The 15950-nt window shown below is 40.7% G+C and overlaps 1 protein-coding gene across 12 annotated transcripts in view; it reads right to left on the minus strand.

The window, feature by feature from the left end:
- Positions 1-4519: 4519 nt before the first annotated feature.
- PLEKHA7 (pleckstrin homology domain containing A7) overlaps positions 4520-15950 on the minus strand; it is a 152860-nt gene continuing 141429 nt past the window's right edge. For 9 of the 12 annotated variants that reach the window (XM_081925825.1, XM_081925823.1, XM_081925826.1 and 6 more), the window contains 5 exons: positions 15797-15949; positions 13804-13937; positions 10648-10787; positions 7767-7869; positions 4520-5886 (listed from right to left, as the gene is read on the minus strand). In XM_081925825.1, the coding sequence (XP_081781951.1) occupies positions 7778-7869; positions 10648-10787; positions 13804-13937; positions 15797-15949 (519 nt within the window). In that variant the 3' untranslated portion in view covers positions 4520-5886; positions 7767-7777. Of the gene's footprint in view, positions 5887-7766; positions 7870-10647; positions 10788-13803; positions 13938-15796; position 15950 lie in introns of those variants that run through there. The other 3 variants (XM_081925821.1, XM_081925824.1, XM_081925819.1) reach the window with 3 other exon arrangements.

The raw sequence follows: 15950 nt of genomic DNA on the forward strand, positions 1-15950 counted from the left end.
ACTGCCTGGGCCATGACCTATGCCAGGTGAAAGACAGAGAGTAGGGCCAATCAGAGTCTGTACCAAGCTAGGAGGCAGAATAGCATAGATGCACTTTTTCATACCCTCCCCAATTTCCACCCAGGCTACTGCAAGTGGTTGGGCCTTGGATGCAGTGATCATTACACTTCTACATTAAGCCCTACATTAAGCTGGGCAGGTCTTTGGATTGGTGCCTAACACTCATTGAAAGCAATGGGGCTTAAAAAATAAATCTATCACCAGGTATTCAACAAAAAATCCTCTTCTCACACACACCCTAAATTTGTTCTGTGTTTTCCCCCCAACGCTCAAGAGGAGATCTGGAGCAGAATTGTTAGAAGAGAAGGTAAGGAAGTTCCACTGAGGTAATATCCATCGATAACTTTGACCACTTTTGGGGAAGCATTATGATATATTCGGCTCATTAGCCCAGGGAATGTATCCTGCTGTTGCTCTTTGGATTGTGAGGTGGCTACAATAGCTTGCAGTGTCATGGCACAGAATTCCCACGGCTGGATTGTCCAGTTTAAGTTTCACCTGATGGCACTATAAAACAGAATATTTTCTAAGAAGCTTAACTTTGAGCTTCCCTTCACCACCTCTGGATTTTTAATGGTCACAACATTTACATGCATACCTAGTTCTCAAATAAAGTGGTCTTCTCATTCATATTGTGGCATTCAACAGTTCTGAGTTTGATCAAAGTCAGAATTATCCACAGTGTGAAGCAAGACATTGTGCAACTTGGATGTGGGTCCCTTGCTACTGACGTATTTAAAATTCCAACCGGTTGCCTTGCCAGACATTTCTTTGGTTAATGCCTTATGCCTATTACAGGACAAGAGTGTCTGTGTAACACATTGCCACAATTACAAATGAAGACTGACAAGTTTCTGTATACACAATATGCACGTTATTCTAACTATTTAAAATTCACATTAAATCAAGTGTCAAAAAGATGGCAGATGAGAAAATACATTTGCAACTTAGAAAAGAAGCAATGTTTAGGCTGAAGTAAGGCTATTTAAAGCAAATTTGATGGGTTTTAGACACAATAAAGTACTTTGCTGCGATGCAGTCTTGGACTGCAACCTTATTCACATGGGAACAAGCCCCACTGAACTCACCCTTACATTTGAGTATAAGATTACTCTGTTAAGCATCAGATAACACATTTGCAGGTTTGTATTCTAAAACTTTGCCTGGTATGACTCTAGCAATTACCGTATTCACATGCACAAGTGCGTGTTACTGATAAGTACAAGAAAAGTGAGGGAAGACTGATAGGCACCCTGGAACAGAAAGCCGCAGTGCAAAGTTTCACATCTTCCAGAAAATTAACACAATAATTCAAAAACAATTATTGTGGATGCATACGAAGTATTTATGCCACGAACTGCCAGGACACTGAGGAAGGGGAGGAGGATACGGATGAGGCGTGTAGCCACGACTGACACAAACTGGGACAAGAGGAAGATAAGGAAGGTGGGGTTGGGGACAGGAGGTACTCACAGGACATTGGAGGACATCGAAGGGGCAGCTGACAGTTCATGGAAGCCAGAGGAAGGTGCCCTCTAGGAGACTGAGGCAGGCAAGGGAACACAGTCCAGCACACTAGTGGGCCAGGTGAGGACTATGAGGTTCGTTAGGTCTGGGAGGAGGTTTGTGGTCCCTCAGCTGCATTAGGCTCAGCACAGGTGAGGATCACATGCCTTGTTAAGTGGAGAGGCCCAGCTGCTCAGCTGGAGCAAACACAGATGCAGCAATCAAGATTGAGAAGGATAAAAGGGAAGCAAGCCAAAGCCTCTGTGTCTGCTCAGCTCTCTCTGCTGATGGGCCAGAGCCGGCAGCTTTTGGACTGTGATTCTGGGAGTGACCCCCAGGTGTTCCAACCCTGGATCTTCTGCAAAGGCGGGAACCTGGCCTGATGGTTTGACTTTGGAACTTGCTCCTTGCATTGGTCTTGGACCTGTATTTGACCATTTCGACTGTCTGCCTATCTAGCGTTGCACTTGGGACTGTGTGCACTATCATGACTTACCTCTGGGTATGCCAGGGTTCAGGGCAATTTATTTAGCGCCACAGTGACCAAGAACAGAGAACAACAGCTTGACAGTATAGGATTATACTTGAACAAATATAATCAGTGATACATTCAGTTGTATCTGCAACCAACCCAAAAGCCACTCTGGAACTCCCGAAAGCTCAGTGTAAATTATAGCATATCCTATTGTATGCACTTAGCCATCCTGTGAGTTGCCCAAGCCCATTCAGCAAGGCTCTATCTGGGGCTCCTACATTCAAATCCAATTTACTGCACCAAAATGCTATTTTGTATTATTATGGAATCACCTTCTCTTCCAGCAGTGCAATCTCTATGACGTGATAAAGAATGAGCCAGGAGTTAGAGACACTGACCAAGCATTACAGCATTGTATATGAACAGTGAACATACAGGGTTAGGGATGGATTCAAATCCTACTGTTCAGGAAAACCTCTCACTGAGTTTACTGTGGACTTCAATCAGTGCTTGTAACACCAGTAACTAAAAGTCAAGCCAAACCAAGCCCAAATCAGATGAACCATATCTGAACATCCAAAGGCAGTTCCAGTGTTATGTTAATAGTTTAATATGTACATTTACATTTCCCCCAAACTGTTACATTTTATTTAAATTAATGTTTTCTGGCAAAATATTTATTTCTACATTTTAATAAAGGCAAAAATAAAATAATTTCATTTTGGCAAAATGTTACAGACTTGACACAGGCAGTATTCAGTTAGTAAAAAATAGACTGCATTTTCTAAATACATTTATCAAGAATAGCTTCCAAGCATAGTCAAAATAGAGTAAGATTTTTTTATTTGATAATTTTAAACACCATCACAGTTACTTTTTTTGATAAGAGCAATAAGTTAGGTGGAGACTGAGGATTGGATCTAGACTTTTACCTTCCACAGAAGGAAAGGCTTCTGTATATGGAAGGCTTTGATCTATCCGATGGATCCCAGTAGCAGAAAGAGGCAGGTGACATTTTCCAATTTTTCCTACCTCCTGCAGGTCTCCCAGCCCTCCAGAACAGTGTGAGGGGGCACTGGGGGCTGCAGAGGGAATTGCCAAAATTTGTCTCCAGCATCTCTATCTTCAACAAGAGAAGCGAAGTCTGGATCCAACACTTTTAAATAACTTCCCAATATCTTACTAATGGCGGCGGGGGGGGGGGGGACTTTTCTTTTTGTGAAACTTTTCTTCAAGATAAATGGCAACTGCTGAAGTAGACACACCTAAATCCATCTCTGAACTGCCCTTAAGAAAAGGAAGTGGAAAACTGGAATTGTATTAGAATGGATTTGTTACCACTTCAAGAGATACAGATAACAAGAATGAGTTTGAGAAAAAAGGTTAAAGCTACTACACACGTGGGCTTGTCTTACAGAGAGAGAATTTATGAATAGGAAAAATGATCTACCCTGTCATTTTCCCACAAGCATACAGGTTGAATACACAGGCCGACAAATACAAAGTTGCAAAAGAAAATTGTTCTTTAACACAGACCTGCTTTTAGCGTAATCGTATCTAACCTCTTCCTCAGACTAGCTTCTGCATCTCTTTCTCTCAAAGTATTAACAAATTAATCCAGCCATAACCCTACCCACCACTTCCTGAACATTTGAATTTGTCACATTTTGACCATTCCATCCCAATAAATTGTGTGGGCCAGAATCCAGAGAGATTATCTGACCATACCAAAAGACCCGCATGCTCCCCAGGAGGACTTCACTGAAGGGCAGCATCATCTCATTAGTTTGCCATGCAGTGCAGGGAACTGCTGTACAAAAACAAAGTAAGGCCTGTTCACACAATGACTTCTGCTAGTGCAACAGAACTTCCCCTCCATTTCCTTCTCCTGCATGTCTCCCCATCTTTTCTGGACACTCCCCCAACCCTCTGAAACAGGGAGAGGAAAAGGAAGGGAAGTGCATTGCACCAGTGGAGGTCCTTCCACAAACAAGACAACTTCACTGGCTACAACCCATTATCTACAGTTAGTCTATATCTCTTATCTGGGAGGCTAACAGGGCAGTGACATCCTAAACAAATTCTGCACACATTTAATGCCTATAGCACATCCCACATATACTGTAAAACTCATTAATAATTGCTAATGCTAGGAAACCTCCCTGTGGGTGGGCCTGTGGAAACATCGGATTCCCCCAGGTCCGCTCCTGGGGAATAAAAGGCAGCCTGTCTCGGCCTCCTACTTGCAGTTCTAATGGCTTACACCACTGTTACAAAATACTTCAAATGAGTTGATTTCATTCTTGCGTATCTTCTGTATAAAAGGAGTGCACTATAGCAGAATGCCGCAGTAAATATGACAATGCACTGAATTATGTGTGAATTCATTTTGAATTCACTCAGTATGAACAGCGCATTGGCTGCTGCAAAGCACACACTGTTGAGTACACACACACACACACACACACACACACACACTTTCAAGTAAAAACGCACCAGCATCTCATGAACTCTCTCTCCAGTTGTGCTAGCCTTTTGTCCAAGACTCAAGAAAATATACTTGAAAGTTTTAGCAAAACTGAGGGCACCAGCTGAATTACTATACAAAGTTAACAACAACTGATAGCAAATCATTTTTTGCTTTTTTGTTGTTGAAAACGTTAATTAAAAAAGAATATAGATGTAAAATTATACATTCTATTAATATTTGCATTGCTCACTTTACATATTTCAGTTTCCATGGGTGATCCAGTCCCATCTCAGGTGCAGCACCCATGTGCAGAAAAGGGCTCAAAAGACCAATTTCTCTTCACTCCCTCTTCTTGTCTTTGCACAAGCTATTATAGGAAATTGGAGGTTTTGTGCATACCTCCTGCTCTCCCTCTCTGCATGACACAAGTTACTCAAGCTCAGAGCATGAGTAACTCATGTTTAGGCAAAAAGAGTGAAAGGTGCTCCAGATCTCACATTCCACTTAATGGCCAGTCATGCTTTTGCTCTCAAGGAGGGAAGTAGAGGCTCTATTGACCTCTATGATAATCCTCTGTAGTTCACAGATGCTTCATCCGCAGTGGGATAGAAACCAGATCACATTCAAAATATTTCAGTGTCCACACCCCAAGTTAAAGAGAAAAATATATATTTGAAATAGTAACTGGACAATGTTTGCTTGGACTAAGCTACATAATAAAAGGACAGTGACATACAACTATTAGCAATGTTTTGTACCTGCCTTTTGCTGTTTGCACGGGATTCCAGAACCATTGAAATTTTGAATATTTCAGTAAAATTTTATCTGACTGATAATCAGTAGTAACAAATGTATTAGAAACCCTGAAAAAATAGGAAAAGATTTCATTATTCCTACCTAAATGCTATGTGCTTCCGAAAATCTTCCTTTTTTAAAAAAGAAGCTAAAAACACCCACCTGCCTTTATTGCATACATCCAAACTTTTAAATGAATGCAGCCCTTTAAAAAACCCAACCAACCACAAATCATATATATATAGTTTCTAAAAATACATTGGCTCACAATCTGGCACTTTAAAGCATTAGGACCTATTAACATCAACAGGAATTGAATGCAGTTGATTGTGCAGGGTTGTAACCAATGCCAATATACAATGTCAATATATAATATAGTATATTAAAAGTGCTGTTTATATAAACAATTGTTCTTTTTGTACAAAACTTTTTCTGTGCAGTTATTATTTGTAATGTGTGTTCAAATAAAAAATAAACAGGAGAGAAAGCTAATGTAGGGAAGTCTTCCTCCTCGCTGCTCTCTTCTTCAGGTGGTTGTTACGGGTTTGTATCAGGGATCAGCGTTCATTTACTGCTTTGGCTAGTTTGAAGAGAAACAATGAAGTTAGATATTATTCCAACAGGTTTAGCACACACATCCACAAAAGGATGAATCCATCAATAGGTGCTTCAGAACGTTTGTAAATGTAGCCAGATAAGCATACTGCTTACAATATACCTTGATACTATGTAGGCAATGGAAAATGCAATCAATACTTTCCCTGTTCAAACTAATTGTTATGCTTCACCTCTAAATTGAAGTTTCTTAGTCTTTGACGAAGGAAAGAGGATATTATCAGTGAAGCTGAAGGCTTGTTTTGGGTACTTTCACTCATTAAGATATGTCTATATTATGTGAAGAAGCTTTAAAACCATTTTGATTAAATATGGTGGGTTTTGGTGATCAGGATTAAGAGTATACTAAAGGGGGGGGAAATGCCCATCTCATTCCCATGGCAGCTTGAGGAATTCCTGAATAATGTCACAGTGATTTATTTGTTCTTTTTAATATCCTTCCTCCCAAATGGGAGCACAGAGCAACCAATGTCATAAAACAATATATTAAGGACAAAAGCATTTAAACATCCTCAACAATGAAAAATACCTTCCTCAGGCCTGGACAAATATGTCAGTTATGATTGCCCTCCTAAAACTATCTTATTTTGACAAAGCGTTTTAAAAGAAGAAATTGAGAAGTTTAAGTCTGGGACAGTGATCTGTGACAGTGTAAACAGTGACTTCAGGGCCCTTGTTAATATTTTCTTCAGATGATTTCCTAAGGTTTAACAGTAAAGAGCTTCAAAATTATAAATAGTGCTCATAACACAAAGTTCTTTTGAAGTCTTATACTTTCTGTACTGATAAGAAGGAATACTTAAAATTATAAATTGTGAAATTGTAGGTGGAATTAAAGAGGAGTTATATGCCAAACTGCACCATGGTAAAGAAATGGGAATACAGAGGGAAATGAAATTTCCTTTTGTAGAATAATTACAATGGCTATAATTGTGGCAAAAATAGATCCCTCAATTCATGGCAAAGATTTCTCATATGGAAAATTATGGAATCAACGGGTTAGGAAAATGACAGAAATAATTTAACATAGAACTATTCCCCTCCAGCTATTCCGTTACTTTGTCATTTGATGGAGGCTTTTTCCTAGACCCAGCCCACCAGTAAAGGTAAAGGGACCCCTGACCGTTAGGTCCAGTCGCGGACGACTCTGGGGTTGTAGCACTCATCTCGCTTTACTGGCCAAAGGAGTTGGTGTACAGCATGTGGCCAGCATGACTAAGCTGCTTCTGGCGAACCAGAGCAGCGCACGGAAACACCGTTTACCTTCCCAACGGAGCGGTACCTATTTATCTACTTGCACTTTGATGTGCTTTCGAACTGCTAGGTTGGCAGGAGCTGGGACCGCGCAACAGGAGCTCAACCCATCACGGGGATTCGAACCGCCAACCTTCTGGATCGGCAAGCCCTAGGCTCTGTGGTTTAGACCACAGCGCCACCTGCGTCCCACCAGTAGTATGTTTCAAATGGTTCTAATTTTCCATTTAATACAGGAAGGGATTATTTGTGCCATTTAGCACATGTGCTGCATTAGATACCTTTTTAAAGGTGTAATCTTTAGTAGGTTGCTGATGAAACGCCACATCTAAACATTTCTCTTTAAATTTTACATCATAGTTATGAGGCAATCAAAATCCCAAACTCACAGCAATTACTGAACATTTCTATGAACTCATATATATTTCATAAGGTATTTTTTAATAGCAGGTGGCAGGAATCTTTTAGATCACTAAAGTCTGCATGCATTAATTAGGGTTACGTTTACACTTAAAGATCAAGCTAGCTACCAACAATGTTAAAACATACAATTAATGACAAAATAAGCAGCCAAGAGCAGTTAGTTCTTACTTTCAAGATGCTTAGACAAATGTGTAGTGAAATCCATTGCTTAAGGGGGGTGGCTGAGGTACAGAAGGTGAGGGTGCTTTAGATGGATAGGTCAATTGCGGAGCTAGAAGGGATCATACAAAGGAATTAGGCACCGTGATTTTACACTCACACACAACAGACACGTGGGCTGGAATACAAGACAGCAGGGTCAGCAGCCAGTGCAGCTAGGTCTTTTTAGTACTGTACATTAATAATAATAATAATAATAATAATAATAATAATAATAATAATAATAATTTTATTGTTTAGACTCCGCTCATTTGGTTGGGTTTCCCCACCACTCTGAGCGACTTTCAGCATATCTAAAAACAAAAAAACCAAGCATAAAAAACTTCTCGATACAAGGCTGCCTTCAGATGTCTTCTTAATGTTGTGTAATTCTTTATATCTTTGTCATCTGAAGGGTGGGCATTCCACAGGGAGAGTGCCACTCCTGAGAAGGCCCTCTGCCTGGTTCCCTGTAGCTTTGCATCTCACAGTGAAGCAGAAGATCCTCGGAGGAGGACCTCAGTGTCCAGGCTGAACGATGGGGGTGGAGATGCTCCTTCAGGTATACTGGGCCGAGGCCATCTAGGGCTTTAAAGGTCAGCACCAACACTTTGAATTGTGCTCAGAAACGTACTGGGAGCCAGTGAAGATCCTTTAGGACCGGTGTTACATGGTCCCAGTGGCCACTCCCAGTCACCAGTCCAGCTGCTGCATTCTGATTTGGTGTGTAACCCATGTTTGGTCTGAGTCAGAATGAGTTTTCTGCCACTGGCACTCTAGCCGTCTCAGCGACTGTTTTATTGCCCTCAGCTCCAGGGAAAACCACGGGGCTGTCCGGGCTCCATGCAATCGGAGAGGGCGCTTCGGAGCCAGACAGTCAATAGCCCTGGTTAACTCCGCATTCCAGTGGGCCACCAGGGAATCAGCTGAAAGGCCATGAGCATGGGATAAAACACCCCCTATTACTCTCTGGAAACCATTTGGATTCATTAAGTGGAGGGGGCGGACCATCCGAATCGGTTCTACTTCCCTGCAGAGGGGAAAGGTCACAGAGAAGTAAATAAATTCTGTGCCTAGGTATGCCAAATCCTGCAACAAAAAAGCCAGTTTCTGCAATGTTAAAAATGACTGAAAATTCTCCCAACTTGCTTGTTTAAGCTTTCTGCCTGCACAAAAAGAAGATGGGGAACTCCACTCCCTGACCTGCAGAAATATTGCTCAGTACTGCCCCCCCCCTAAAAAATGTTTTTTCTCTCTTTCTGTGCTAGAGAGGGAGGAACCTTTCCTCTCTTGGCACTGGAGTAGGGAGGAGCTGTTTTCTGAGCTCTATAACCTTGCAGTGACACTATGTCAAATGAGGCAGCAGTGCTTCTGCATGGTAAGTGAAGGAAGATGTGCTCAATTTGGCATGGGGAGAGAGGGGGTGGCACCAGAAGCAGATTTGTGGGTTGGGTGCAGCCTGCAGTTTTGCAACCCCTGCCCTAGTGATGCATCAAAGTCTCAACCTGAATATCTACAGAATTACTGTTTTGTGCCTCAACTTTTCATGGCTAATGTAAAGCAGGCAGTAAGACTTTGCAATCATGCAAGGTTTTTTAAAAAAACCAAAAAAACCAAAAAAAACCCCAACTCATCAGTCATACAGGAATTACCAAATAAAACTGGATATTATATTTTGGTGATTTTATAGTGTTGTGATTCAAAATTGTTACTTTTCCTGAGTATGGGATGGAAACTGAAATCAGTAAATAAAACATAAAGCCACCTGGGAAGGCTGCAGGCCCTGCTAGACAAACTGAGAAGAATGTGCTTTATTAGTAATGTACTGAAGCACTGAGCTACAAGGAAAACGTAATTAGCGTTAACATCTTCATCCGCTGTTTCTGGCTCATGCTGTTTGTCTAACGTACATTGTGCAATTATTAAAGTTTTTGGTTTTACTATACTAGGTTCTATGGAAATTAAAACCACTAAAATATCAATAATAATTTGAAAAATCAAATGCATTCACCAATTTTAAATCTTGGAACAGTACTACAAGTTAGTCCAGATTCACTACTTCATTTTTATGCCTTTTCTACTTGAACATTCTACATATATGGGCAGAGAAACAGATGAGAAGATGGAGTGCAAGATATAACAGTTAAACATAGGCTTGCAGGGAATGGGAAACAAAGATGGAATTTTACCCCTTGAGTAACGAATCATTCAGCACAGTCTGATCCATTTCGAAGCCGTATTGTGCAGGCAAGTACAGAGAGAACCTGCCAGCACAGCTGTACACACAGGGGCTGCTTTGACATAATGCTGAATAATGCAATTTAATTTCCAGTCGTCAAACTTCTATCCAGCTTTTTGCAATAAGTTTCCAGGCTGTTTTAAAAAACAGTGTCCCTAACAACTTGATAAGTATTTGCCATTTCAGTTCTAAATCAGAGTAGGAAAAATTTCGTGTATTAAGACAACAATGTCATGCGACTGCCTTAGAAGATATGGAACCATGGTAGAGCGATTCCCAGTAAATATATATATATGGCGTGTACTTGCATCCCCCCACTCATGACATTGCTTCTGATTGCTTCAAGTTGCGGTAACACTGTGCTCAACACTGATAGCAACCCATTTATGTTGTGCAGGTGAGTCCATGGTGTAAATCCCGTGTCTCACAACTACACGGGAGTGCATTCAAAGAGCACTTGCCTGGGTATACCCCAAAGGGTAGATATGGCCTTGCTGTTGTTCCTAGTATGTACTGCAGTCCAGAAGGAACACAAAACCTTAGAAGTTTGCAGCCATAGGATTAAAAGAACATATTGTCAAAGCCATTGCTTTATAAATAACTGAGCAATACCTGCCACCTCCTTGCTCCGCTGAGAGGCTTCAGAAGCCAGTGCGTATGATATGGTAATGATGCGTTCTTGCTCTTGCAACTGTGAATCTAAATTAGCAGATTTGTGTTTGTCCTGAGCTGAAGGCTGGAGGTTGTGCATACTAGGGCAAAATACAAAAACACCGCATTAACTTTAAGGCATATACTACACATGTATGCAGACATTTTGGTATACTGCTTGATTGTAGAAAAATATAAAAGGGTCACATGCACAAACACACTCATTTCCAGAATGGCAAAGTCCTCAGGATCATGATGCAATTATGAAACTCTTGAAGCTGGGCATCCAACAGTAGACTGTAGTCTTTGGATCATGTTTGAATGTTTCATTTGATTTCAGTTGATAAAAGGACTTGTTAGCACATACAGAGAAACATGTTCTATTGTTATTTCGACTGAAAGCAACACCTGGTTATTAGCAACTGTGGAGCAGAAATGAGCTGAAACGTTATACTTAGTTGCTGAAGTCTCCAAATTCCAGTGGAAAAGCACAGTACAGTCGTATCTCGTAAGTTGAATGGAATCTGTTCAACTTCCTAAATGTTCGGAAACCAAGGAGCAACTTCCGACTGGCTGCAGGAAGCTCCTGCAGCCAATCATAAGCTGCGGAACCCACGTCAGACGTTCGGGTTCCAAAGAACATTCGAAAACCAGAACACTCAGCGTTCGGGAGCCAAAACATTTGACTCGCAAAGCTGTATATCAACTAGCCCTGTGCTGCCAGGACAGCCAAGGCATGGGGCTCTGTGGTGCTACAGATACATACATACATACATACATACATAAATAAATAAATAAACAGATATATTTTCAAAGACCCAAAACAGAAAGTTCTTCTGCTCAGCAGAAAGTAGAGCTGAAGAGTTGCTTCCTCTAGAGGAGAATAGAGCTGCTGTTCTTTTTTTATTTTGTTTTGCCTGAAAAATTGAGTCGCAGTGTAGTAATTAATATTTGCTGTCCCATTCTAACCCTGCAACTCATGTACTACAAAGAAGTTTCAACTGTGTTCTCTAGCTTCCACCAAGTGAGAGACATTAGCTTCTTACGAAAAAAAACCAGTCTGTGGGAGCCACTACCTCTGGCTACACTTAAATTTTAAACACAGGAGACGCTCCAGGGAACCCTTTCAGTTTACTATTCACAGTTCTTGCATTGTTCTCTTGGCATCTTTGGGCTCTGGATGCTACTGGAGGCCATTTTATGGCTGTTGTGAGATGCTTCAGAACGTCATGGGGCAATAGGGCATTGCCAAGCAATGCCCAGGGTGGATCATAGCAGTTGAGCCTTGCCTTGCTTCCAGGCTGTACATGCAGGAAGGTGAGGGAGATGAGCAGTTCAATAGCAGTATTCATTAGCCTATTTTGCTGCAGTGTAGGCTGCAGGGAGAAGCCCAGAACTGGAAACTGTGCCAGGAAAAGGAGGTAATCTCTCCTCAGCAACTCTTCAGACTTAGGGGTTAAAGAATAGTTTTAAAAACCTCTGGGATGAAGAGAAGGCTAATTAATTAATTAATTATTACATTTTAATCCATCATTACTTATTTTGACCTCTCTGATCTGTCCTGTTTCATTAATATACAACAAAATATATTTTTATAATCAAAAAGGCTGAAATAAGGAGAATGGCCTTGTTCTTATTGTCAAAGCAAGGCAAGGCTCTATTATAGAATCAGCCTACTTGAGGTTAGTGGCATTGTTCCTAGGAAATTCAAAACCATGAACACTAGCCTCCTATATTCTAGGGAAAGGTTATCACTCAGGTAGGAGATCTCAACCTCAGACGTATCCTGTCTAGGATGTTCATTCTGTTGAGACTTTAATCTTCCTCTTTAGCAACAGCAGTCTAATCTTTTATTCTGCTGAATTATGCCATCAAACTGTTGGCTCAATTCACCTAAATACCTATCTAAGTCAGCTTCTACCAATTGCCTTCTTGTCTAAGCTCTATGTGGGCTGACATAAATTCTTTCTTTAATATTATCTCTTGTCAACTTGGAGAAGAGGCTGCAGTGGTAATCTGGGCAAGATAGTGAACTGAATGTATCTGAAGCAATGGAAATCCTCCCCTGTAGTGGCGCTGGACACAGTTTTAGCCTCCGCTCCCAGGGTTCCAACAGCTCTTGATGCTTCTGTACCTCCATGTGGCAGAAGAGGCTATGCTATGCTACGTTCAGTGGTGGGAAAGCGAGGCAGCTGAGCCACATGTCTTTGCTCACTAGCAAGGGCAGAACACACTGATTTAAGCTGCAGCAGCACTTGCCATTTCTTGTGTCAGTGAAAGCAGGGCTGGGCTGGGCTGTGTGTTCAGCCTGTAAATAAGAGTATACAGAGAGGAAAAGATAATAAAGAATAATAAAGCCCTGCCCTGCTTTTCTCCACCTTCTCTCCTCCAGGGGCGGGCCTGAAAGGCTCCATAAAGGACTGCTGCTGCTGCTGGGCAGAAAGGGCTCCATTTTTGTTTTCGAAATTGCTTTTATTTTTTATCTATGCCATTTTAAATTGTGATTGATATTAATACTGCATTCTTAGTGTCAGATTTTATGATTTATGTGTAAATTGTTTCCCATTTGGTTGAATACTTTTTGATGTGTTTTATTTATTGCTTATGACTTTTGCTATGTTGGTAATTATGTAAATCTTGTCATGCTGTAAGCCGCCTTGAGCATTGCTTTAACTATGGAAAGGCTCAGCATAAATAAAATGATGATGATGATGATTCACCATATTCATTATATACAGTAGTGCTGTGGGTGGTGATGCTGCATTGCTGTTCCATCTGTGGTGGTGGTGCTGCCTGCCAGAACTGGAGTGGTGGGGAGGGCAGGAGAGCACCGTCTTGGTAGCAGCAGTGGGGAGAGGGCATCTGAACTTGCTGCCAACCTGGTATCCCACACTCTAGCTCTGCCTGGCAAGCAGCACTACTCCCCACCTCACATACCGCAACTGATTCAATGCAAAAAGTACAATTAGTATTAATTGTAGTATTAATATATTTCTATAAGTTTCTGTACTATGATCAAATGCATATAACTTTACCAAGACTGCAGCAGTAGGTCCCCCCCCCCCCCATTTCTAATGTTAAAAATGAATGGGAGTAATATGTTTATAAGAATCTGACCTTGACTTTGTAAGAATATTCTTTATTTTTTCTGCGTTACGGTGCCTTGCTGCTAATTCTTCTGGAGTAAGGGGTTCTTCAGGTTCCAGCTCAACGTATCGCTCTGGAATTGCAACCTTTTCAGGTTTTGACAACTGGTGGTGGCAGGGAGAGAGAATCATAAGTGATTAATGTAGCTCATATAGAATATTACATTCAACTGAAACAAAACTGTTCAAATCAACCAAAGGAAAAAAGCAGGGCAAAACAAGAATTTTAACACTTCCTTATGAAAATCGTAACATAATATACTTGTGGGCCAATTTTTTTTCTGAAAACAATGTTTTGATAAAAACAGTAATTCCAATGCTGAATTGCTAACACAAACGACAACAAAGTTTAGCTGTATGTTAGAAAAACGGAATTAAATATGATGGAATTTCTCCCATATGCACCTAATTCTGTTCTTGAGTTCATAATTGGAAATCCTTCTGCATCTAATGAAATGAGGTAGGTGCGATGAGGGAGAAAGCCCGTATTATAGTCTTTTGTTGAAAAACTTTTTACTTTCCCAAGAATTTTAATTTAAAACAATATTTTTTATTGATTTTAATTTCTTGCACCACATTCTTTTCTCCCTAGTGTTTTTATGTTCTTTTTTATTTTTATGTTGCTACATTTATGCTGGATTTACATGCCCTGTGTAATTTGCAGTGTGTGTATATGTTTGTGTGCTTGTGTGTGACACTGACAAACACACACACACACACACACACACACACAGCATCATGTATTTTCAAAGCTGTAAATCACACAGAAAATTAAGCTATACATATATAAGAAAATAAAAATAACAGAATTCTTAAAGTCATTTAATGATTTTATTGCTTTTAAACTGATCTTGCATTCAGTAGATTTTCCTCCCTGTTCCTTCATATTTCAGTGACAGCATAATATACTTCATTTGGGCCACCAGATGGCTCTACAGCTTTTCAAATATATGCATAAAAAAGTTAACACCCTCTTGCTTTTCCAATAGCCATGGGGATTATGTGTTACCTTTTGGGGAGAACACAATGGAATCTTAATCTCTGATACCATTTTCTCATAGATCACCATTTCATAGACATCGTGGTTGATAGGTAATGAGAAAGCATAGGAATTCTATTTGACTTTATTTTAAGACGAGTGATTCAATAATTTTGTAATGTTAATTCAATCTGTTTATGGTATGCATGACCTTCATTGGCCTGGTTCGCACATCACATGAGTTGATTAAATATGGTCTAATGCAGGCTTCCTCATCCTCGGCCCTCCAGATGTTTTGAGACTACAATTCCCATCATCCCTGACCACTAGTCCTGCTAGCTAGGGATCACGGGAGTTGTAGGCCAAAAACACCTGGAGGGCCGAGGTTGAGGAAGCCTGGTCTGGATTTTCACTTTTTGAAATATGGCAACCCTAGAGGAGTGGCACGCCAAGCAACTTGGCTTCTGCTTGTGGTTTGTTTGGAGAAACAGGTTCAGATGACACAAACCAGATGACGGCTTGTTCCCTGGCAGCACGGAGGAAAGAGAAGCACCCATGATTTCAGCAGTGTGTGCCAGCATGCTGCTCTTTCACAGTAAACCACAGTATTTTAAATATGGTTGAATGTGATGTGCGCAGCAGACCATTACAGTGGTACCTCAGGTTAAGAATTTAATTCGTTCTGGAGGTCTGTTCTTAACCTGAAACTGTTCTTAACCTGAAGTACAACTTTAGCTAATGGAGCCTCCCATTGCTGCAGCGACACAATTTCTGTTCTTATCCTGAAGCAAAGTTCTTAACCCGAGTTACTATTTCTGGGTTAACAGAGTCTGTAACCTGAGGTACCACTGTATCTCCCTTTTTCTAAAAACATAACACATTTCTACATTGTAGACTTCATCACTTAAAGCTGCCTTTCTGGTTGTTAATATTTATCCCACTTTATACTATATGTAGCAATGCAAAAACAAACAACTAGCCTTACCTCTCTGCTAATATCCAAATTATAGTCTTGAGGTTCTAGGTCTGCTTCTGTCACCAACACAGGTTCAACTCTTAGCCAGTTATTTTCCTCTTTGTGTTCTGGGTGCACAGCTCTTTCCAGTAGCTGCAAGTCAAATTCTTGTTCCCGCTTCCAC

This window comes from Podarcis melisellensis, assembly GCF_964234715.1.
Source record: "Podarcis melisellensis genome assembly, chromosome: 1".
Classification (NCBI taxonomy): domain Eukaryota; kingdom Metazoa; phylum Chordata; class Lepidosauria; order Squamata; family Lacertidae; genus Podarcis; species Podarcis melisellensis.